The sequence below is a fragment of the Hippopotamus amphibius genome, chromosome 15 (assembly GCF_030028045.1).
Source record: "Hippopotamus amphibius kiboko isolate mHipAmp2 chromosome 15, mHipAmp2.hap2, whole genome shotgun sequence".
Lineage (NCBI taxonomy): Eukaryota > Metazoa > Chordata > Mammalia > Artiodactyla > Hippopotamidae > Hippopotamus > Hippopotamus amphibius.
In genome coordinates, this window is record NC_080200.1 from 23986031 (window position 1) to 24011724 (window position 25694).

The window sequence follows — 25694 nt, forward strand, 5'->3', positions numbered from 1 at the left end:
TCAGCTCTTGACCTGATTGTTTTTTATAAGTTTTCTTTCCTATTTACATTTAAATGTTTTTAAAATTCCTTCCGATTCATACACCAATTTCAGCTGCAAATTAGAGTGGCCTTAATTTCATAGTCTTGTAGTAAAAGTCATTGGTATTTGAATATTGGCTGTTTTGAATTATCGGGCTATGTATTTTTGGGTATGTTACCTAAACTAAGTATATGACAGTTTTCTGTCTTGTTAAAAGTTAATTAAAAAATCAAGAGGGAGAAGCATCTTACACCAGAGATTGTCTGAGTTCTGCCTTTGTTGGCGGGCTGTTATCTTTCCGCCACCTTGTGGATAATTAACAATATAACATTATTCGAAAGCTACACCATATGTCCTTGGTGTATTCCTTAAAGCAACATGTATGATTGGGGGAATAAAACAAACAAACAAACACACAACAAAGTAACATTAAGGTTACCTTTGATTGATATTGATTTTGTTTTACTTGTTTTATTAAATGTTTTCTGCATTTAGCAGATTTTTGGTTAACATCATCATTAGTAGGAGAGGCAGCATTCTGGGTTTTAGAGCACAGACAAGCATCTCAACCCCAGCTTTACCACTTGCAACCTTGGGTATAGTAACTTAACCTCCTTGTGATTCAGTTTGTTTATCTGCATAAGCATTAAGTATGCAATGTAAGTGGAGCTCTTTCCTGGCTCATAGTTCTTGTTTGAGTTAGTATCATCAGTGCCAGATAAAATAAATCTAGGGTTTATTCTGGATTAAGAACTCAAACTCTAGAGTCAGATACCTGAGTGTGAGGCCTAGGGGATAAGGACAGTTTACCATCCTCAGTGCCTGAACTCTTCATAGAAGTAATTAACCTATTACTCATTAGCCTGTTAGATTTATGTGTGGAGTTGCCCTCTGCAGCAGGCTCTGGTCTTTACATATTCTGTCTTATTTTTGCTCAATTATCACTCTAGAAGCAATTAGAAAGGTACAATATATTTCCTTTATTTTAAAATTTTCCTCCAGATATAGTTCTGTATTTATCAATATAAGGAAAATTTATTGGTTTAAACATATATCTAAGGCAATTTCCCTCTTTTTATTATATAAAACTAAAGGAAGATAGTTATCCAAAGCACTTCTACATTACTGAAGGAAATATTTTTGAGATACACTTCTTTGTGGCATTTTTCTGTAAAATTTTTCTTGACTCTTTCATATTTATTTTCCTGTTTACCATACCAGGATGTATATTTAAGACATCATTAAAAATTACTTATAGTTTTAAAATAGATGTACATTATTTCATTGCATGACCAATCTATCTTAAGTTGTCACTATTTTTTTTCTCATAATATGAACATTTAAAATTAGAAAATAATTTGCCAATGATTAATATGCTTTACTTAAGTACAGTATTTGATAAGCAAACATCACTACCCCCAAATTTTATGCTCCTGATATCAGGAAAGCCAATGGTGTAGGATGAGGTCTATGCCCTTGCTGATAACCAGTCTTGGAGAAAAAGATCAACAGAGCCAGTTGCCACAGCTGGCAACCCCTGCAGGGGTAGCAATGGGACAATAAGTCTGGGAGACACAAATGCAGACTGCATGATTCAGTTCCTCTGGCATACACTCAGATGAACAAATACATGTACAGAGCACAGACCAAAGCATACCACTTAGAAACCCAGATTAGAAGTCAGGATTCTAATTACTTTTGGTGACTCAATAGCAAATGAGTAGAGTTTCTGAGTGTTGGTAATATTTTCTTTCTTTATTCAAGTGGTAAATAAAGGAGTATATACACTTTGTGTTAATTTATGGTGTAATCATCATTTTTGGAATTTTTCCTATGTATTTTACATTTTAGTTAAAATTTTGTATTAAAGAAAGAAAATCATTGGAACATAGACATGATGGCGGGACTTCACCCAGCTGTCGTTGAGCAGGAGGAGTCATCCTCACCCAAAAATTATTGAAAAAGAAAGTAAGAATCAAATATTTATATTAAGTGATATCTGGATCACAAAAAAAGCAATAGCTAGAAAGTGACCACAGGAATTTAAGTCCTCTGAAAAGTCACAGGAATCTAACAGAAGACACATTATTATAAATGTTGGGGAACCAGTGATTTTAAGCCATATCTCCTAGGAACATCTGTGTTCTAACAGGAATAGAAAAGATTCTTTTATCCCAGGGGCTACTTTGTAGTAATCAATCAGTCTGTTGGTAGTGGCCATTATGAGGGTTTTATTAAAACACTCAAAGAGTTTAGGTATTAGTTGTATTAGTGCATTAGTCAAGGTTTTCCAGAGAAATATAGCCAATCGGGGATAGATATAGATGATAGATAGATGATAGATAGATGATAGATAGATGATAGATAGATAGATAGATAGATAGATAGATAGATAGATAGATAATATATAGATGATAGGTAGATAGAGATACAGGTACATATATATATATTCTACACAAATATACAGAAATATTGTACAGATAGATATAGATAGATAGATAGACAAATAGATTGATAGAGATGTTCTCTTTATCTACCTGTGGAGAGAGAGAGGGAGAGAGCCAGAAAAACAATGACTGTGAAGACTGAGACATGCCAAAATCTCTCATCTACATACTGGAGTCCTAAGAGAGCTGGTGGTAAAAATCTTCATCCACATGTAGGTGAACACCAGTGTCCTGGATCAAATGGTTAGGCAGAGGCTGAATTCTTCATTCCTTTGCCTTTCAGTTCTACTCAGGTCCTGAGTGGCTTGGATGATTCCCACATTTGTCATGGAAGGAAATATGCTTTACTCATCTACCAACTCAAATGCCAGTCCCATCTAGAAATACCCCCACAGACAAACTCTGAAAGAATGTTTAATCTGGACACCCCTATAACCCAGTCAAGTTGACAAAAAACTTAAGCCATCACAGTTGATTTCCATGACTGATTATCTTCACATAGAACATTGCTCTTAAGTCATTATGTTTAAGGGAAGTTTTAAAGCAGAGTGTTTACCCATGAAAGTCATATATATTTTCAGTTTTGTGCTCCTGATATTTATTCTTGCAACTAGAAATATGCACCAAAGAAACATATTTCAATACATTTAATCTCAATCATATATCCATACTGTAAAGATACACTTCAGAATGACATGAGCATGATCAGTATGGACATAGTACATATTGTAAGACTGTGTGGGTGTGTATGCACTGTTTACAAACATATATAAATCTAGCTCACAAGACAAAACAGCAAGAAACATAAACTTAGATGGTGAAAAATGTAAATGATAACTTCTTATTTTATTGAAAAGCATGAATCAGTATATTTACAATTAAAATTATGTACAGAAAGAACATGATAGTATATAATACAATTGACAGTAGTGAAACACGTTCTACATTATTCTACAAAACCATTTCATGTAATTTTATTAAACACCAAGTACTGAACTAGGGGCTATTGTATAACAGAGAAAAAAGAAAGCCTTCCTTTCACATGGTTTATGATGTAGCATGGTTATACATAAACCATCTATTTTTTTCCAAAAGAGGAAAATTAGTGCAGGGAGTTGATTACATAAATGTCGAAGTGTTGAATGAATAAAAAGAAAGCAGAGATAACTACAGAATTTACTTCCCTTGTCTGTTTTCCTTTTGATCTCTTTTCTGTGCTTCCTTTTGGGAGAATTTAATATGAAACAAACTGGTAATGGATTCAGAGTAATAACAGTTAACCCTCGAACAATGCCAGTTTGAACTGCCTGGATCCGCTTATGTGCAGACTGCCATCAATATTAAATGTACAGTACTACAGGATTTGCTGTTGTTGAATCCATGGATGCAGCACCATGGATACAGAGGGCTGACCATAAATTATACTCAGATTTTCGACTGCATAGAAGGTCGGTGCCTCTAGCTCCTGCACTGTCCAAGGGACAACTGTAGTTCACTGAATCCCAACCCCAAGCATCAGAGAGAAGGATAAACATGGTAGGTTTGGAGCTGAGAGTCCACAGAGAAATAACTGGCAAACATTTGACGACCAGTGATGTTGATTTGGGTCCCTTCCACTCTCCTGACCTCCATACACACATATGCTTCTCCCCTCATCTCAATAAAATTATAGCTCTACTTATTTTGTTAAACTAACATTCAATTTTTATATTATTAACATGATATAATATTAACATTAAAGTCACTGATAGCACTGTGGTTACATTTCTTTTAAGATGCTGTTTTATTGCTTTTTAATTTTTTTTCCAGAGTTAATCAGATCTCGGTTTTGTTTGCTTAATTTGCTTGTCTCCCATATGTATGTTTCTTCCTGATAAGTATTTCCTGGATATTGTGAATATTTCAGAATACTTCCAATTTCTTCTTCCTAGGCCAACCCTTCTGTAGCCTCTATTCTCTTGCGTGCCACCCAGGCTTCCTGCCTGAGGATTACCTGCAAAGAACTCCTCCAGGGAGAATCTTTTACCATTAACCCTCGTCCCTGGATCCCTTGATGTCTGAATCCTAAGCCTTCCTCTTTTTTTGAAGTACTTTCTCATTTTAGTGGAATGTATCCTTCAATAGGTTCCTAAATAGGTACACTGGAGAAATTTTCATTGAGAAATTTCATGGCTGAGAAGAGCGTTACTTTACCCACTTAATGGAAGTTTGGGTATGTATAGACTTCTAGGCTGAAAATAATTTTCCTTTGTGATTATGAGGGTATCCCTCCTTCCTTTGTCTTTTAACATTCAGAATGACTACTGAGAATTCCAAAACTATCTCAATTGTAAATATTTCATGTGTATGGACACTTAGGTTTGTTTCCATATCTGGGCTATTGTGAATAATTTAATGAACAATGTAGTACATATCTCTTCAAACTCCTGTTTCATTTCCTTTGAATACATACTATGAAATGGAATTGGCAGATCATATGGTAGTTCTATTTTTAATTTTTGAGAAACTTCCATACTGATTTCCACAGACTAAACCAACTTAAATTTTCACCAACAGTGTACAAATGTTCCCATATCTCCACATCTTTGCCAATACTTTTACTTTTCTTCATGATAGTCATTTTAAAGGGTGTGAGCTGATATCAAATTTATATTTTCCTGATAACTAGTGGTCTTAAGTATCTTCTGATGTACCTGTGGCCATTTGTATGTACTCCTTGGAAAAGTGTCTATTTAGTTCTTCTGCCCATTTTTTTATTTATTTTTTTTTAATCTTTGAGATGTATGAATATGTTATATATCTTGGATATTAACTCTTTAATATATTGGTTGCAAATATTTTCTCCCATTCAATAGGATGCCATCTTATTTTTTTATTGTTTTCTTTGTTGTACAGAAGCTTTGGTTTGATGTTGTTCCACTTGTTGATTTTTGCTTTTGTTGTTCTTAACTTTGGTGTTATATGCAAATAAATAATTGTCCAGTCCAATGTCATAAATTTCCCCCTTGTTTTCTTCTACAAGTTTTACCCTTTTGGGTCTCACATATAAGTCTATAAATTTTGTGAGTGGTGTAATATAGGGATACAATTATCTTTTTCTGCATGTGGTTATACAGTTTTTCCAGCACCAGGTGTTGAGTCTTATCCTTTTCCCTTTGAGTGTTCTTGGCTACCTTCTCAGTATCAGTTTACTGCATAACTGAGAATTTATTCTGGGATCTCTATTCTGCAATTTTTTCTTTCATAATTTGAACATGACATTCCACTCTCTCTTGGCCTTTATGGTTGCTGCTAAAAAAATTCACTAATAGCCTTTGTAGGTTACATTTTTTTCCCCACTTGCTTTTGTAATTGTTCTTTATTATTGATTTTTTGACAGTTTCATTATATTTCTTGGATGAGATCTTTTTTATTGAAATAATAGGGTGATCTGTTAGCTTTGTGTATTTGGTTATCTCTCTGGTGTTTATCTAAATGTTTCTGAAACTTACAAGGAGACATTCTGACTCTTGTGGGCTAATAATAACCCGGAGTGATAGCAGGTTCAGGGAGACCTTCACTAAGTCTTAGAGCTCTCTTTGTTTGGCGTTTATCTAAAATGTTTTTAAAACTTACAAAGAACTCTTAGGGGACATAAGACAGACATGTAAGGCCCCTTTTGGGGGTCTCTCCCCCACTTCTGGTGTCTGTGCCAGAAGCTATTCTGTTTTCTCTCAAAATGCTTTCTAAATAAACCGTTACTTTTTTCTTGAACCTGAGCAGCGACTTATTGATTCCGAGGAGAAATTCTTTTCTTCCGGAGATAATGAATCCATTCCCCCAGATGGATCTCACGGACTTCATTTTGGGGGCTCATCCAGGATAGAAGACAAGGTAAGGCTGCTGCTATCTTTCTAAATTCTGTCTCTTTTTCTGCTTGCTATGGAGTGCATGTGTGAGCGAGTGCAGTGTCCCAATCTGCGGTTCTGTGATTTCATCCAGCTAAAAGGCAGCCCAAAAGGGATCCTGATGAGGGGCTTATTCTGTCCTGCCATATGCTAAGAAACACTCTAAGTTCCCGAGAGGGACATGGCCAGACAAGGACAAGGCATTTGAGAGTCTTAGACTTTCATTTTCTGTTTCCATCTTTCCATTTTCCTTGCCTTTTTGAACTGTTCTCAACAACTTGGGGTTCTATAAAGACTACTCTCACTTTAAGAATATGCAAAACACAAGGTCCCTGTTTTCCTTGTTACTGCTTCTTTTTATTGCTCCCAACTTCAAAGCAACATTCCTGGGGAACAAGGCCTTTGCCTCAAAGGGATAGAAGCCTCCATTTGAATTGCTTCTTAATCCACTGTGAGGAAAAAACATGTTAAAGAGCCAGGAGGAGCATTGGCTCCTGGCACAGGTCTCAGACTAGATATTACACTTTTGGCAGCTACTTGCAGAGGCTGGCTGAGAGGGAAATGCTCTCTCCAGTGGCTGTGTCTGGAGACTTTATGGATAGAGGCTCTCCTAACCTGTATAAAATTTCCTTAAGATTCAGCAGGGAAGTTTCTGGGAGGATTGGAAATGTAATGGAATAATTCTTCTGATGTCTTTAGCAAATAGTGGACCACCTAATGCTCTCAGGAAGTTAATCAGACTGTTACTGCTATATTCCTATTGTGACATTTGCTGTTGGGGAATAAATACTTTTTGGGGATTGGAGGAGGATCCTGATTGCCTCCCTCCTCTATGGTCATCTATATACCATTTATTTTGCTACCATTTAACATGGTGTGGAATTCCTAGGGTGCGGCATTATGGAATAGTAAAAGTATATCTCTCCCCGCCCCCCCCCCCCCCCCCCAATGTTGTGTAAAACTCAGGTGCTTTCACTTCGGCAGTTGGTGTGAGAAGCCTATCGATGGCCCGTTAGGTGACGGGGCAATCCTATAAAGGTTTTAATGGTGAGGAACTGGCAACATGTTTGGGAAAGGTCCAGATCCATTTCCGACTTATCTCCATCTTCACTTGTGAGAGAGACAAGTGGAGATGGGGAGGAACCTGCGTCAGTAAAGGGCAGAATAAGTCCGACCGGGGGGGAAGCTCATGGTGGAAGTCTGCCTCCACCCCATCTCTTGAGAGAACTGGCCCCACGCCCAGGGCCCGGGCGATGGCGGCGGCAGGCGTGGCACTGGACGCTGTGCCATGTCTTTGTTTTGCAGATGGGAGCTTCGCAAAGTTCCAGCTCTACTCCTCTGGATTGCCTCCTGAAGAATTGGGGCCAGTTTGACTCACAAAGTTTAAAAAAGGAGCGCCTGATTTTCTTTTGCAGTACTGCGTGGCCTCTTCATCCTTTGAGAGATGGTGAACGCTGGCCCCAGGGCGGGACGCTTAATTATAATACAGTCTTTCAACTTGATTTGTTCTGTAAGAGACAAGGGAAATAGGCAGAAGTTCCTTCTGTGGTGCTGTTCTTTTCTTTGAGAGATAGACCTGAAATGTGCGCCAGGGGTAATTTTATGGTGATGGATCCCCCTCCCCTCCCTCAATTGCCTCCGTATCCTGCTTCTCCCAAGGGAAACAAATGGGTGTCTCAATCATCCCGGTCTCTGCAGAGGTAAATTCGGAGGTGAAACCCGATCCAGTAAGGGTTAAGAATTTGTCTGGCAGGGCTCCCTCTAAGCCTGAGCCTCACAAGATGATGCCTCTCCGAGAGGTGGCAAACGGGGAATTTGGACCTACTAAAATCCAAAAGTCTTTCTCCTATGAGGAGGCTCAGAGAATAAAAGGAGACCTGGAAGATTACTTAGAAGATTCTGAGAGATATTTAAAAACCTTTCAGACTCTTAGTCATCTGTATGATCTGACCTAGAAAGACACAATGATGCTATTGAGTCACGCTCTGACTCGAGACTCTCTAGACAAGGTTTTATCTGAAGCCTGAAAATGTGGGGATGAATGGTATGAGTCAAATGCAAGGGGTAAGCCTGAGGAAGAAAGTAAGCTGCTTCCTATTGGAATACAAGCAGTTCCCTCGACTGACCCTGATTGGGACTTTGATACTGAGAGAGGTGAATGGTTTAGAAACCATTTTATGACACGCATTCTACTGGGGTTGTGAAAATCCAGAGCTAAACCCCTTAATTATTCTAAGTTGGCAGATGTTGAACAGGGAGAGAGGGACTCTCCCGGCAGCTTTCTGGAAAGGCTGAGAGAAGCCCTACAGAAATTCACTGATCTAGACCCTGAAAGCCCTGTGGGCAGAGCTCTTTTGAGAGAGAAATTTCTCACTCAGTCGGCACCAGATATTCGAAAGAAAATTCAAAAGCACGGTTTTAAATCAGACCAGTCTTTAGACAGACTGTTACAATTGACTCAAACAGTCTATTATGGTCAAGATGCAGAGGAAGAAAAACTTAAACAAAGGAGAACAAAGGAGAAAGCAGAAGCCTTAGTGATGGCAGTCCAGGCTTCAATGAGACGATCCCAAGGGGGTTCCTCAAATCAGGGCGGCCCTGGCAAGGGATGGACCTGCTTTCTGTGTGGAAAGGAGGGGAACTTTAGGCGAGAGTGTCCCCGGGCTATAAAACCGCCCCCGGCTCCTTGTCCTATCTACAAGGGACCGCACTGGAAGAGGAACTGCCCCCAGGGATGAGGGTCCCAGGGATCAGAACTCTCCAAGGCTGGAGACTGATGGGGCCCAGGGGTCCCCACACAGGCCCCTGTTGTGGTTACATCTGAGGAACCCCGGGTACAAGTAACAGTGGGTGGCTGATCTGTTTGTTGATTTCTTATGAGATACTGGGGCAACTTTCTCCATTCTCGCTGAGACCCCTGGTCCACTTTCTTTCCATACTGCGACTGTAAGAGGACTGTCTGGTAAGACAAAATGGTACTATTTTAGCCAGCCTTTAAGCTGTAATTGGGACTCTGTTCTTTTTTCTCATGCCTTTCTGATAGTGCCTGAGACTCCATCTCCCCTATTGGAATGAGACATATTAGTGAAAGTGCAGGCATCAGTACATCTGAATGTCGAGGCCTCTGCTCCTTGTGTCTACCTCTGGTAGAAACACAAGTAGATCCTGAAGTATGGGCAGAAGGAGGAAAGATTGAGAAAGCTAGATATGCTAAACTCGTGGTAATCAAGCTTAAAGACCCTAGTCTCTTTCCCCATCAAAAACAATATCCTTTAAGGCCAGAAGTTAAAGAGGAGATGTATACAGCAGGCCCATAAATTCTCCTAATTGGGTTTCTTAAGCTTATCTTATTCCCATCATATTCCTCTCAACTTTGTAGGGTATTCCCTTAGTGTGGTATTCCCATAGGGTTTTGGGTGGACTTCCTGCTGAGCACAATCCCTTTAATCCCATTTGAAACCTCTTTTGCAATATCCTCCCTTCCCCAGTAATGTAGGTCCCATCTCAGTACTCTGGGTACCTTTGGAGAGAATTGAGTTTCTCCAGTTGTGTCCAACACAACTGGAGTAGCCAGGCATTCACTGTTCTTTTATCCACAGGAGAGGTCACTTCTACCAAGTAGATCATCCCTATACCATTTTGTTTGTTTGTTTGTTTATTTGTTTTGTTTTTCTTTTCCCTTGGGGAGACACTCAAAAAGCTTCTCTTACGGGTGCTTCCACTTGAGGTACGAGGTAGCCCCTGGGCTGAACAGTGGAGTTTGTCAAGTGCGGTGAACTGGAACTTTGTTTCCCCTAGACACTTCAAGGACAAAGGTAATGGCAGGAGCTGAGCTCTGCTGGAGTAAAGAGAAAAGATGACCACATCTATCTCTCCTGAGGTCAAGGACACTTCCCCATCTGCACATGTGCAGGAAGGCTCCTTGGGGGTCAAAAAGAGAGGCACACAACCCCATATCAGCTGTTGTCAAACTCCCATAAGCCTCCATACTGGAATCAATCTTAGCAGAAAGATGCACATGCAAAATTGGGAAGGGCCTTAAGACAGATCAAATGTGGTGGGGGGGGGGGAGAGCGAGATAATTGGCCAGAGGAGAACAAAGACCCAGAAGAACTGTCCCTATATAAATCATTTAACTGCCATTTTACTGTGCTCCTCCTTATGAGGCAGGATGCCCACACCCTTTTTCTCTGGGTGTGTAGTCCCTTTTTAGCATCTGTAAAAATAAACTGCTTCTCTGTGTGCTCTCCCACATGTTGTGCTGTGTCTCTAATAATAAATTTTGTACCCGTGTTTACAATTTTTGCCCCCTTGAAAAATTCTTGTTTACAAATGGGGCAAGAGCCAGGGCAACTTTAATTCTTGCCTCTAGCCCCGGATGGCTAGGATCACTGGTTTTCATGCAGGCAACTCAGGTTCAAGACCTGGGCAGGAAAATAAGATCCTGCTTCAAGACTGCTCACTGATCACTGGTGTGTCTCCAAGAGCACACTCAAATAAATATATATATATATATATACACACACACACACATACTCTCCAGTGGTATACTGAAATCTGCCATTAAAAAGGCTGAACTCTTTCAAATTCTCTCTCATGTGTGGAAATATAAAATATGCCCAGGTCGACACTTTCCAGGTTTTATCCTGACCACAGTGACAGGGGTCTGCATATATTTCTTTGCTCCTTAGTTTCCTCAGTTCATGCTGAAGTCTATCTGTCTATTACTGGATTCACAGGTGGGTGAGGCTTCTTCCAGATACCTTACTGTATGGTGCTATAACATTTAAAACCCACAAAATTTCTTTTGCTTGTGAATGGATGTCTAAATCATTTCTTAAAAAAGAGGATTAAAAAAGAGGTATGCATTACACCTCCATGATGCTGTTACTTCTCCCTCTAATGCTTTTTTTCAAGCAATTTATTCTAGCTTAATATCTAATCTTATCTCTATGAGCAGATTAATTATAGCTCCATTTTGAGTTCTTTTGGGTTCTTTGTTCACTGCATACTTTGTCATCTTTATTAAAATTATTATTATTTGTTTTAAATCCTGTTATTTATTTTAAAAGCTTTTCTCAGAGGGCTAGTGATTCCTGGCTGTCTGCTGCTGGGGAGGTCTCTGGGTCAGTCATAATAACTGGTTGACTTCACTGAATTATGATCTCAGTGATACATTGATCTAGGAAATACCAAACGTCAGTATTTCTAGGTGTTTTCTTTGAAATGGTCTGTTTCCTCTGAGAAGAGTCTTTCTGGGGGCTCCCAGCATTTGCAGAACTAAAGTAGGGAAAACATACTGGGGCATCTCACAATTCAGTGTGTAGACTTTCAAGTTATACACCCACACATGAATATTTTTCCAAACGGGAGCCCCTTTTGTTCAATATTGACCTAAAGTGCCAGTGTCAGGTAGGGGAAGGGCAACTTTCCAAGCTTCGTGAAGTAAGTCTGAGAATCTGGGAACTGATATGCCCATTATTACCCAAGCCTCTTGTTTTAGTTCTACCTGTAGAATTTAGATATATTTGGTTATGCTAACTTCAAGCTATTGAGAGTTCTTTTATAATGATTCACTTTGTTTCTGAACTGTTCAGATTGCTAATTTAGCACTCTGAATTTCATATTTAATGAAATATCGGTTATACTTTTGTTTTCCCAGCTCCTGGAAGATTGCTATTTTCTTCTGTCCTAATCTCTTGGTCGTTATGCATGTGTGTTTTAAGTGCCATGGTTCGTCAATGAGTAATAAGCATTTATAACTAAAAAAAAAATCTGAAAATATATTTTGCAAATTTTATTTTCCAAAAATAAAAATTATATACATATATAAGAAACAAGATGATTTTACATATATGTAGTGAAATAATTATGACTGTTTAACAAATTACCATATCATCTCCTTGCCTAGTTATTTTTGTGTATGTAATGAGAACACCTGATATCTACTCTCTCAGCACATGTCCAGTATTCAACAGTATTATCACCTATAGTGATCATTCTGCAATTATGTATCCAGGTTTAGTCATCCTACTTAACTACACTTCATACCCTTTGACCAGCACTTTTCCAGTTTTTTCCCCTTCTACACTCCTGATAATCACTGTTATACTCTCTTCTTTCATGTACTAAACATTTTTAGTTTCCACATGTATGTGAGATCATGTAGATATTTTCTCCTGGTCTGGCTTACTTTACATAGTATAATGTACTTCAAGGTTTACCACATTGTTGCAAATGACATGATGCCTTTCTTTTTTAGGATGAAATATATCTATTATATATGTTTACATATGCATATATATTTATATATTTTTTCACAAAATTTTAATGAATTCATCTGTTTCACTGGACACCTAAGTTGTTTCCTTTCCATATCTATGAGATACTAATTACATTTCCTTTGGGTATATACCCAGAAAAGAGATTACTGGATCATACAACAGCACTATTTTTAAATTTTTGAAGAACCTTCACAATGTCCTACCTAATGGCTGTACCAATTTACAATTCTGCCAACAGCGTGCAAGAGTTCCTTTTTCTCCACATCCTTGCCAACAATTATCTTTTTTTCCTAAACATCCATCCTAACAAGTATGAGGGGATCTCTCATTGTGGTTTTCATTTTCATTTTCCTGATGATTAGTGATATTGAACAACTTTTCAAATACTTTTTAGTCATTTTTATGCCTTCTTTGGAGAAATGTCTATTTAGGGTTTCTGCCTTTTTTAAATTAGGTAGTTTGTATTTTTCTAATGGTTTGTGTGAGTTTCTTTTATATTTTGTCTATTAACTCATTATCAAATACATATTCTTTCAAATATTTTCTCCTGATGTCTAGTTAACCTTTATATTTTATTAATCACTTCTTTTAATATACTCTGACTTGTTTGTTTCTTTGTTTCATCGTTTATTTATTTATTTATTTTGCCTGAGCTTTTGATGTCATATTCAAAAAGTCATTGGAAAGGCCAATGCTAAGATTTCCTCCTATGTTTTTAAGAAGTTTTACTTTTTCATAATTTACATTTAATTTTTTATTTTTGAGTATGATACAAGGTAGGGGTCCAATTTTATTATTTTGCATGTGGATATCCAATTTTCCTAGCATCATCAATTGAAGAGACTAGTCTTTCCCATTGTGAATTCTTGGTATTATGTTTTTATGCAAATGAATTGATCATATACCCTTGTGTTTACTTGTGGAATTTATATTTCCTTCCATTGTTCTATGTGTTTTTATTTATGCCAGCAATGCTGTTTTGATGACTGCAACTTTATAATATAATATGAAGGCAAAAAGCATGACAGCTCCAAATCCATTCTTTTTCAAGATTCCATTGGGTATTCGGGATCGTTTGTGTTTTCATAAGAATCTGCAAATTTTTTTCCTGTTTCTATGAAAAATACCATTGGAATTTTGACAGATATTGCATTGGATCTATATATGGTTCTGGATAACATGAATATTTTAACACTAGCAGTTTGTACTATCAACAAATCAGTGATATTGTTCCAGGTATGTATCTCATCTTCAGTTTCTTTCATTAATATAGTTTTCAGTGTACAGGTCTTTCAGCTCTTTAGTTAAATTTATTTCTAAGTGTTTTACTCTATGTAATGCTTTCAAAACTGAGATTGTTTTCCTGATTTCCTTTTCATATTAGACCATTACGTTATACAGAAATATTCCAAGGCTTAGTGTCTTCCTCTCTTTTATTTCTAAACTAACTGTTGGTGATTACGTGGACTTAGTTTGCTTTTCTGTTATCTCTGTGTTATCAGCTCTTAAATGTGAATCTCAGATTTTTTTTCTGAACTCAAGATTTGTATATGCAACCAACAGCTTTACTTCTGCAAGTTAGTGCCTAATAAACTACTCATTTTTTTTGCTACCAGACTCCTTATCTTATAACCTCACAAGTGCTCCCCAATCAGCTCACTTCATGGGAACTTTATCCTCTCAGACTCTAGATTCCTTACCTCTTTTCAACTACTAGCAACCATGCAGCCATTGTAATATACTCAAATCTAGGTAGAACACTTATCTTCTGCTCACAGCTTTCCAGACTCCCAGTTACATTCAGAATCCTCACAATCATCTACACAGCCCTGAAAATTGGAAAATTTGAGTGTGCTCTGCTCATTTCTTTTTGGACGTGACCTCTTTCTACTCTCTGTCTTAGTCAGCCCATACCTTTTTATCTGGATGTATGTCTGTTATCAGACAGATCTGGAGGTTGCTCCTTAAAGGCCTTTGACTGATCTCTTTGTCCAGAGTGGCTTCCTTACAAATGTCTATACAGTTCATAACTTCCCTTCTCTACCAAATGTCACCTGGTCTGGAAACCCCACTCTATTAAAATTACAATCCCCTAAGAACTCTCAAACCATTTTTTTCTTGGAAATTTTATGTTTTTCTATAATTTTATCATTTTCAATATAATATTTAACTCAGTTAATGTATGTCTTCCCTGCTAGAATGGCAGCTCCCTATGGTCAAATATCTTGTGTATGCATTTTGTTCACTGATATATCCCACATACCTGTAATAATCATTGCCATACATTAAAGAGTGAGAGGGAATGTATCATAAAAAGTATGTTTTCTAATTTGGAATTTGTTTATTTTTATTTGATGTTAAATCAGAGAGACTGCAGATAACAAAGTATTAGAGAGTGAATCATATTGGAGGAAAGTTGAATTGGAAACAAATTGGAGGGGAAATTGATTTGGGGGTGTTGGGGCAGTTACAAGACCAGCTAGGACAATTATGGAAGTAGGAAGAGTGATAAGAAAATGTACAAAATGACGTACAGAGTAAGACAGTTGTGCATGGAAATTAAAGAAAATTATGCTTAGATTTCAAATTGACTTGTGTTGGCTTTAACACATTCAGTAAGTGACAGAACCAAAATATCTGATATTTAAATATTTCTGCATTGCAACCTTTATGCACTTAGTTCTTAGGCTGCAGATAATAGGTTTTAAGTTTGGGGGAACTATTGTATATAACACCGACACCAGCAGGTGTAAAGCAGAGGGAACATCTGTGGATGGCCTCAATAGAATAATGCAACAGCATCAAGAAAACTCATGATGACTAAGTAAGGGGCACAGGTGGAGAAGCACCACAGTAGATGGAAACTTTATCTCTGTAAAGATGGATGGAAATATATGAGAAAGCAATAGAGGAAAAACAGACAAAGCACAAAGGGGAGGTGATGGCAACTGATCTAAGTTCAGTCAACTAATTCTCTGAGTGAGATCCTGAGTAACTGAGAAATTTTATAGAAGAATTGATGCACCAGATTGAATGCCCTGAGGACCAAGGAGAAAGTTGTTGCTGTGCATAGCGTTCCAAACACCCAATCACTGAACCAAGAATAACCAAGAATAACCATCTTCATGAAGATGTCCCTATGGTTTCATAGTGCAAGGGGTGGCTGATAACCACAGAGTGTGATAGGAAATCACCACGAGCAAGGCCATCTCTCTGCAGACCAAGGAAACACAGGGAAGACCTGAAAAAATGAATCCCCATAGAGAGATAGAGTTGACATAGTGCTCATGCTGTCAATAATGGCCTTGGTGGGGGAGAGAGTGACTGAAAAATACTGGAGGCTTAAGAGGAATAAGGGTTTGAAGAAGTACATAGGACTATAGAGATGCTAGACAAAGATGGAAACTGTAATGATAATAGAATTGTCAATAAGGCCCCAATAAAAAATTAATACAAATACTATTTCAGACAGGAGTTGCTGTCCTTATACCTCAAAAAATTCCACAAGCTGGGATGCCACCAAAGACGTTATATGACACACTCTCGAGAATGAGAAAGATTGAGCTTATAAATAGAGCTTCTTGGGTACTAAAAATATTTTATAGATTCTAATTCAGTCACCCCTCTGGCAAGATAGAGCAGATATTTTTTTCTGCCTATATTTTTTTCTAATTTTTTGGAAATTATCTCATAAAACATGATTGGAATATACTCATGTTGCAAATCAAATGAATGGTTAAACTTTCTGTTTTTCTACTAACTTTTCTAAATCTATGCATACATTTTCTGTTAAGTGCATTCTTTTGACATTTGCCACATTATTCTTGGCTATTTATGTTTAATATTGATATTATATAAATAATTATTTGATTTTAAAAAATTGAGTCACTTCTGCTAGAATTTACTTCAACAATAATTATGATATATAGTATGTCTGTTTAAAAATATTTTAAAATCTTGGTAACTTGCTGCTTTGGAGTTATGTAAATCAAGTTTTGAGATAATTGGTATATTCATAAACTTTGCTAATATTCTGTAGAAACTTGTTATATTACTGAAAAATAATAATTGTCTACTCTTTATTTTTCTCTCTAAAATAAACTTTATTTCTGGTTAACTTTTACAATCAATATAACAAAAAAAAGCAAAGTAAAATAACTTTGTATACAAAATATAGGGGAAAATTAAGATGTGTTTTTATATAAAAAGTATGCAAGGAATTTAGAATTTTTTTGTTATGGAAAAAAGGAGAGTAATTTTGTCTTAAAATAAAATAAGAAAGAGGGAAACACAGATCAAAACCTGAATGGACATAAAAAATTGTAGAAAGTTTGTGGAAAAGAAATTTTATATTATAAGGCCAAAGTTGGCCAAAATTACATGAGTTTATTGAAACTTTTTTTAAATGAACTCAGTAATGCACTAATAGAAAACTAGAGTTTGATTTTCTTTCTGTTAAAGTGACAAAATTTCTTGTATGTAGGTCTGTTCTTAATGTGATAGAAAAAGATTTTTCTTTTACTTTTGAATAATTTACCTATAAAAGAAAGATTCAATGTCTTGTTTAAATATTTTCTCTGTGCTTCATTTCCTGTGTTTCATGTTTCTGATGTCCCTGATTTTGTAAAAAACTTAAATCTACTTAGTTAAATGAGCAAAGGTTTTAAAATGTTTTTCATGTTTTCTCATAGTCACATTTTAAAAAATAGTTTACTATCATTTTGATTAAGGAGATAACTATGTTTTGTTTCACATAAAACTATGATTCTCTTTGGTTAAATACAAAAACTTTAGAAATGTTTGGCAACTTTTCAAAATCTAAATCTAAGTAATACATAGGAGGTATCAAAAACATCCAACCTTGGAAATTAATTTGGACAGACCCCAAGTTAAGAAGCACCTTGAACAATCACAAATATTCTCTAAAGCATTGCACCTTTACACCATGGCTCATAGAATTCACGCAAATAAATCAGTGCACGTGTCCCCAATTTCAAAAATATCACAAAATGATAGAATAAAACAGCAGTCTACCTTGCTTATCTGCAGAGATAATCACTTTCAAGCTTTAGTTGTTTTTTCTGTTATTTAACTTCCATCTTTATAAAGCATGTAAGTAAAAAAATGTAAATAAATCTAAATAATACTTTCTTGTCATCAAGAAAGCAAACCTCTAAACTGAATTTGAGATTTCCCCCTGAGCCCCTGAAATAAAATCAATGTATCTAATCTCTTGTCTTGTAAATATTTTGATTTTAATTAGGTTTATTTGATATATTAAATTCCATAAGTCTTCAATAAAGTGAAAAAACATGAGGGAATATTAAAGGAATAGAGTCAATAATGGCTCTGTGCAGTGACAAATAGTAACTAGAATTATCATAGTGATCAGTTCATAATGTATAAAAATATCAAATCACTATGTTGTACATCTGAAACTAATATAATATTTTATAGATAATTATTGTTCAGTATTTACTTAGTGAAATATATACATTATCAAATTTTAAGAAATTGAGGAGAATTTCTAATCAACATATTCTAACCTTCCCTAGGTTTTATTTGTGTGTGTGGATTAGATGTTATCATTACAGAAGTTTTCCAAAGTTTCTAGAAATTTATCAAGCTCTCCCTACCCATGATATGTCCTCATATACTGCTATGGCATAATTTTAGTTATTATTTTAAATGCTGTGTGTCTCACACACACATACACACAAATTGAATTATTTGTGTTATTTTTTAAAATGAGCGCTTACGAGTGTTTTAATTATGGGTATTCTAAGTCTTTGTTAAAATTCATGTATAGTTGGTATTTCCCTCTACTGCTTTCATAGCAGCTATTACAATCAGCTACTGGGCAGAGTACATGTATTCAATAAAAAGGGATTATCTTGGAAACCCATGGATAAAAACTCTGCCAGCTACTCAAGAGAACAGGCTTCTTAGGACTTTGCTTAGGTAACTTTGAGATCATATTAATGGATTACAGTAGGATTTCCAGATTCTAGTGAAAAAGCAGGGCTTTATAAAACAGCTAACCCAAATTTACACATAGAAAAAGTAGTACATGGGACTGAATAAATTAATAAAAGGTGATTATGACTTTTATGGCTTTTATTTGAAATATTGCTGACTTTAACTTTTTTTATTTTATGGGTAAAAGAAAAAAAAAAAACTTTTCCTCTTTTCCTTAAGGTACTTATGATTCATTACAACCCAGCAAATTATACTCTTGTGAGCAAAACTGAAATGTCATTTTTTTCTCCCTGCCTGATCCCTCCAAAGTTGGAAAAAAATTATTGTACATTCTTATTGCCATAGCAAAATAGCTATCTGTATAGATTCAGGAAGAAACTGTCTTCTTTGCTACAGAACATGATTTTCAAAAATGGTTACTTGAGAAGATTTTGCCTTAATGTTATGCTTGAAAATGATGCATAGATTAGATATGATTTTATGACAGGGAAAATACTTTGTATGCTGTTACAGATATCCCTGCTTTCTGAAATTTTTGGTACACCACTTTGCTTTTATGAAAGACCTACATTAGTACCTGTTTTTGCTAACATGAATAAATCTGAAGAGAATTTTTGCTTTAATTTAAAAAGCTGTTATGATACTAATGTAGGTTTTTCATAAAAGCCAGGTGGCATAGTGCAAACTTTTGGAAAGGGAGGGATAGTCTTTGCATCACGCTGTTTTGCTGATGAAATTTCACAGGAACACTCTACTTTTGGATAGTGGGGGAAACCTGTATAATAATGGGTATGTGTCATTACACATCTGTTCAGACGCATAAAATGTGCAACACCAAGAGAAAAACTGCAGTTTGCATGATTATGATGTGGAAATGGAGGCTCATCTTACTAAGAAAATGCATCATTCTTATTGGAGCAGATATTAGTTAAGATAGTCTCCATCACGTTAAGCTTTATTCTTTTAGCCCATTCAGCCACTCTCTCACAGATGTTTTTCATTCTTGAATAATTGCACTTTGAAAATGATTACTTTCTAGTTAGAATTGTGCTATGTACCTAGTGTTTACTTCTCTGAGAAGACACTGCCTAACACTTCCTTCCTTTGTGAGCATACTTCATTCCAGAAAGAAGGTCAAGGTGAGATAACCTCGAGGACCACCGGAATCAGTCCCAGGAACTCCTGATGGCAGCTTTGATGATTTTGAAAATTTCTTGATGTGAAATAGAATGCAAACTTGCATGCTTATCTACAACCCCAGTTTCCACTCCTGGACTATATGAACACTTCTTACTCTTTCTCAAGGAAGGGTACAGTCTTGAGGGCACTAGCCTGCTGTGGCCTCCTTTACCTGGCAAAGCAATAAAAGCTACTCCTCTGCTTTACCCAAACCTCTTATCTCTGCATTTTGTTTGGCACCAGTGAGCAAAGGCCTAGTTTTGGCAACATTCTGATGAGTGATGTTGATCATGGGGGAGACCATGCATATGAAGGGACAGGTGATTTAGGCAAAATATCTGCACCTCTCTTTTGATTTTGTTTTTTAAAAATGCTCTAAAATATAAAGTTAAAAAACAAACAAACAAATAAAAAACCAGATGTAACCAAACAGTAGTAAGGAACTATGGATAATTTATGGAGATAATGTTTACAAGACCCTTTTATTACAATTGGCCTTGTACCTGGCTTACAGGGTTCAGAGCCTTACAGTTTAGTAAGAATGATCACTTCTTGTCAGGTTCAAAATTCTTAGGATATCTTGGGGACAACAAGAAGAGGGGAATTCTCCCAAATCTACAGATACTGCATGGGAAGACCAATAGCAAATTCTTGGCTTGGCTTTCTAGTATCAAGTCTTTTAAAAGTCCAAACTGAAATTTATATAAAAAGTGCCACAAGCAAACTTAAAAATGGACTACATATTCAATTAAAACTTTGTTAAACTTATGTAAATAATCAGGCCAAATTTAATGAGACCAAAATTATTTTGTAAACAAAAATAATCTTTCTTTAATTTTCTTTGATAAAAATAGAATAAGTATAAACAAAAGTTGTTTCAATAAAAAAGTACACACCCTTTTCAATTATCAGATGCTATACCTGTTCATTGTATTTTTTAAATTTTATTACCTGTCTTTAAATTAAACTGGATTCTGTTGTCTTACACATTTTATCAGCCCTTACCATATGCACAGTTCTTCTAGTTTTCTGCAATATGCCCAAACTCTCCAAATTGATGTTTTCAATTTTTTCCCTCCCTCCTGACTTGGCATCACTGAGAACTAAAACTAGACCACCCAGGTTCTTAATGGGACTCAGATTGTCCTATAGCTGTTCTTTTCCCAAGGGTCTGAAAAAAGCCCCGAAGAAAGAAAACTGGATATAAACTTGAAAGAAGATACACACATAACAAATCATTTATGGGCACCTTTGTGCCTGGAGATGTTGCTGGGTGGGCCAATCAGAAAATCCACTAGAACTCCCATGTTTCTTATCATCTGCTCCTGGAAGTAACCATGACTTGACACTGATGTCTATGCCATCACCACAAACATTCAAACTATCAACTAGGAATTCCATCAGATTGTCACTGCCATCCTCTCTCAAGCATCTAAAGACACTTAAAGCTCAATATCTAGAAATATTCTCAACTGGCTGCCCTTTGGACTCAGAAACTGGGATTACAGCTTACTTCAGTCACGTTTGTGTGTGTATGTGGTGTGTATCTGTAGAGATGTTCTCATTAAATGTCTGCTTACTTACATAATCCAGTCACTATCTTCTACTATAAAGTCTTAAAAGATGGCTCAGCTCTACCTTAATAAACAAAAGATGATCAAATAAAACATGGAGTTATATTTTTCATAGAGAAGAATATCTCATGTCCTTGAACAAGGGGAGGGCAATTACAAAGATTTCCTCTTTGACCAAACTCTCACAACGCTCCTCTAAGCCTTCTTTTCAATTAGTCCTAAATCTTGGGTTACAAAGACTTGAACAAAAGAATAACAATTACTAAGAGCTGACTCCCACACCTCTAGGAACACCCTAAACTCATTTAATGTACCAGCCTGAACAAACTCAAAGCTACAAAAGAATTCACTCTTTATTCTAGCCCACACATGAAGCTAGAGCCAATGTCTCCCAGGGAGGGTAGAAGCCTAACAAGCAAGTGCCAGTTAACAAACCCAGGCATGTTTTACAGAAACCAATTTCCCCTCCACTTTTTTGTTTTCCTTTTTTTTTTAAATTCACAGACACTGTAGAGCCACCATCTGCTACTCCAGAGATTACTTCTACTTTCTCCTTTTATATTGCCTAGTCATCTCTGAGCCAATCAAAGCTGGGTTCAGTTCAAATTGGACTTTTCCCTATTGCAATAGTACTTTACTAATTAAAATTGGTACTTACAACTTTGCACATGCCCAGCTTTTTATATTTGACTTACATTCATATTAAAATTAGGAATTTGGACTCAAACAAGCCCACAGAAAACATTTTATGTGAAGATAAAAATAGAGATGGAGGTTTTGCTGCTACAAGTCAAGAAGTGATTGTATCAAACTACTAGAAGCTAGGAGAGAGGCATGGGACAGATTACTCCCTCAAAGCCCTGAGAAGAAACCAAGTCTACCCACATCTTGATCTCAGACTTCTAGACTCAAAAATTATGAGCTAAGAAATTTCCACCCTGTTTACAGTACTTTGTTACAGCTTCCATAGCAAAAGAATACAACTGCTTTTAACAAAGAATATCAAGTCACATATTTGCCTTTTAAGGCAAAAAAACACATTTTGAAGAGAAAAAGCAAGTATAACAATAAGGCTTAACCATGACAGAGGTTTGGGAAACATTAGACTATAAATTTTAAAACACTTTGACAATATATTAAGATTTCTGATGGAAAACGGGCAACACACAATACCAGATAAACAATGTGAGGAGAGAAATGAAAACTCCAATACAGATTCAAAAGGGAAAACTAGGAATAAAAACAGTATTAAATAAATAAATAAATAATATTTTAATGTGCTCATCAGTAGACAAAACATGTCTGAGGAGAAAAATCTATCAGCTTGAGTGCATGTCAATTGAATCCTCTAAAACTGAAATACAAAGGGAAAAAATAAATGGATGAATAAATAAGACACAAAATAATACTCAAGAATTGTGAGACTCTAACAAAATGTGTAACATGCATATAATGGGTACGCAAGAAGAGATGAATGAGAGAAAGGAATGGAAGCAATATTTGAAGAAATAAGAGCTAAAAATTTTCCCAAATTAATTACAAAACAATAGCTCCAGGAAGCTCAGATAACATTAAACATAATACCAAAATGTCTACACCAAAACATATCATCTTCAAACTTCAGAAAATCAAATGCAAGATAAAATCTTGAAAAAAGCCACATGAAACAAAAAAGTCTTACAAAGAGGGGATCGAGGATAAGAAGTACATTTGAATTCTCTTCGGAAATCATGTAAGCAAGAAGAGAGTGGAGTGAAATAATTAACATGATAGGAGAAAGAATAAAACACCAAATTGCAATTCTGTACTTAGTGAAATTGTGCAGAGAAGCAGAGAAGAAATAGATTTTCCTCAAAGAACAACAGAGGGAATTTGTTACTGGTGGAGCTGTCTTTCAAAAACTGTTAAATGATATTCTTCAGAGACAAAGGTAATATAGGTCAAGATGTAGAATTACATAAATAAACATATAATATTAGAGAAAAAATAAATGAAGATAAAATGCACTTTAAAAAGTTTCTTATTCACAATTAATCTCACAAGTATCACTTTGTTCAAAATTATACTAGCAATAATGCATTGGTGATTATAGCTTATGGAAAAGTAAAATAAATGACAGCAAGATAACAGGAGATTGGAAAAACAGAGGTTGGGAACACAACTTTATTAAGTACGTGCACTCTCCATGAAGCATTATAATATCATTAGAGTGTGTATTAGATTAATTGTGAATGTCTATGACAAAGTGTAGGACAACTGCTATAAATGTCTTAAAATATATGTATAAAAAAGTATAGTGGATGCAATAAGAGAAAAAATAAAATTGTATAAAATGCTCAATTAAACCAAAGAACAGAGAAAAAGAGTGGAAAAATTAAAAGAAACCAAAGAACACTGGAAATAATAGATAAGTTACAAATAGAGTAGATATAACTACAACTGTGTTAATGATCATTTTTATTGAAATATATTTGACATAAAATATTATATTAGTTTTAACTATGCAACATAATTCAATATTTTAATTTATTGTAAAATGTTTACCAAAATAAACCTAGTGAACATACATTTTTTTTCTTCTGAGGACTTTTTTTTTTTTTTTTTGATGAGGACTTTTAAGATCTGTTTCCTTAGCAATTTTCAAATATGCAATAGAGTATTATTTACCAGAGTAACTTTTCTGTACATTACATCCCAGTGACTTGTTTTCTATTTGGGAATTTGTACTTTTGACCCCTTCACCCATTTCATCCACCCACAACCCCTGCCTCTAGCAACCACCGATCGGTTATCTGTATCTACGAGACTGTTTAATATTATAATTTCTTTTAAATTTCCACATAAAAGAGAGATCATACATTTGTTTTTTTCTCTCTGACTTATTTCACATACCATAATGCCCTCAAATTCTGTCTGATATCACAAATGACAAGATTTCATTCTTCTTTATAGATAATAGTATTATTGTGTGTGTGTGTGTCTGTCTATGTGTGTGTGTAAATATATAAACTCCTCTTTATCCATTCATACACCGGTGGACACGGGTTATTGCCATATCTTGGCTACTATAAGTAATGCTGCAATAAACATGGGGATGCATATATCTTCTCAAGTTACTGTTTTTATTTTCTTTGGATAAGTGCCCATAAGTAGAATTTTCACATGCTACAGTAGCTCTATTTTTTTGTTTTTTGAGAAACATCTATAATGTTTTTCATATTGGCTGCACCAGTTTACATTTCTACCAACAGTGCACAGGTGTTCTCTTTTCTCCACATCCTTTCCAACGCTTGTTATTTGTTATCTTTTTTTTATAAAAGCCATTCTAATATGTTGTAAGTTCATGTCTCATTGATTTTGGTTTTGATTTCTCTGAGGATTAATTATGTTGTGCATTTTTTATGTGCCTGGTGGCCATCTATATGACTTTTTTCAAAAAGTGTCTATTCAGATATTCTGCCCAATTTTTAATCATGCTGTTTTTTTATTTACTTATTTATTTAGTTATGCTATTGTATTGTATGGGTTCTTTATACATTTTGAATATTAACCCCTTATCAGATATATGATGTTCACATATTTTCTTCACCTATAAAATAGCTCTGGGATAGCTTAGGAGTACAGTGAAGAAGCTGCACCACACAATGGAGCAAAGAAAAAGAAATTAAGGAAAACACACAAAAATGTGGGAAGAATAGTTTCACTTTACCTGCACCACCCCATCCCCTAGACCAGAACAACTCAGTGCCAAGGATTACTTCAGCCCAAATATTCTCCTCACTGGAAAGGGAGATCTGGATGAGAATTCTGCATCCTGCTGGTTTCAGAGCACTGCCTGAAACACCCAAGAGATATGCAGAGATGTCTGGAGATGTCCAGAAACAAAGAAAAAGGACAGTGGCTATTGATATCAGTCACATTGTAGGAGTAACTGTAGTAGCCAGGGACCTAATCTGCAAAAGACAAAAGCAGCAATTGCCACTAAGAAAATAATAGCCATTGCAGCCACCATGGACCTCTGAAGATTTTGCTGCCCAATGTGCCACAATTTTCACCTTGGTGGAAGCCAACTACCTAAGCTGATGCACCTATTCCTTCCTTCAGCCCGAACTACCCCAGCCAGCAGTGTTATAGATGCTTCAGCCTTGGATCATAATGCTGCCACCATGACCACACCTGCAAATATTCCTGTCCTCTGCTACCAGACCTAGATTCTACTGCTGCCTTTTTTCTCACAGCCAACATACAGCCCTCCACACAAATGCAAGAAGTAACTTCCCTGCAGTCATTTATGTGCTCCCCACCTGCACTACTAACAGGCAG

The 25694-nt window shown here is 36.0% G+C and overlaps 1 protein-coding gene across 1 annotated transcript in view; it reads right to left on the bottom strand.

Annotated features, from left to right (window-relative positions):
• Positions 1-9050: 9050 nt before the first annotated feature.
• Positions 9051-25694, bottom strand: part of LOC130836387 (olfactory receptor 15-like) — a 29417-nt gene continuing 12773 nt past the window's right edge. Inside the window, exon 2 of the mRNA XM_057708423.1 lies at positions 9051-9314. Within this exon, the coding sequence (XP_057564406.1) occupies positions 9051-9314 (264 nt within the window). The remainder of the gene's footprint in view (positions 9315-25694) is intronic.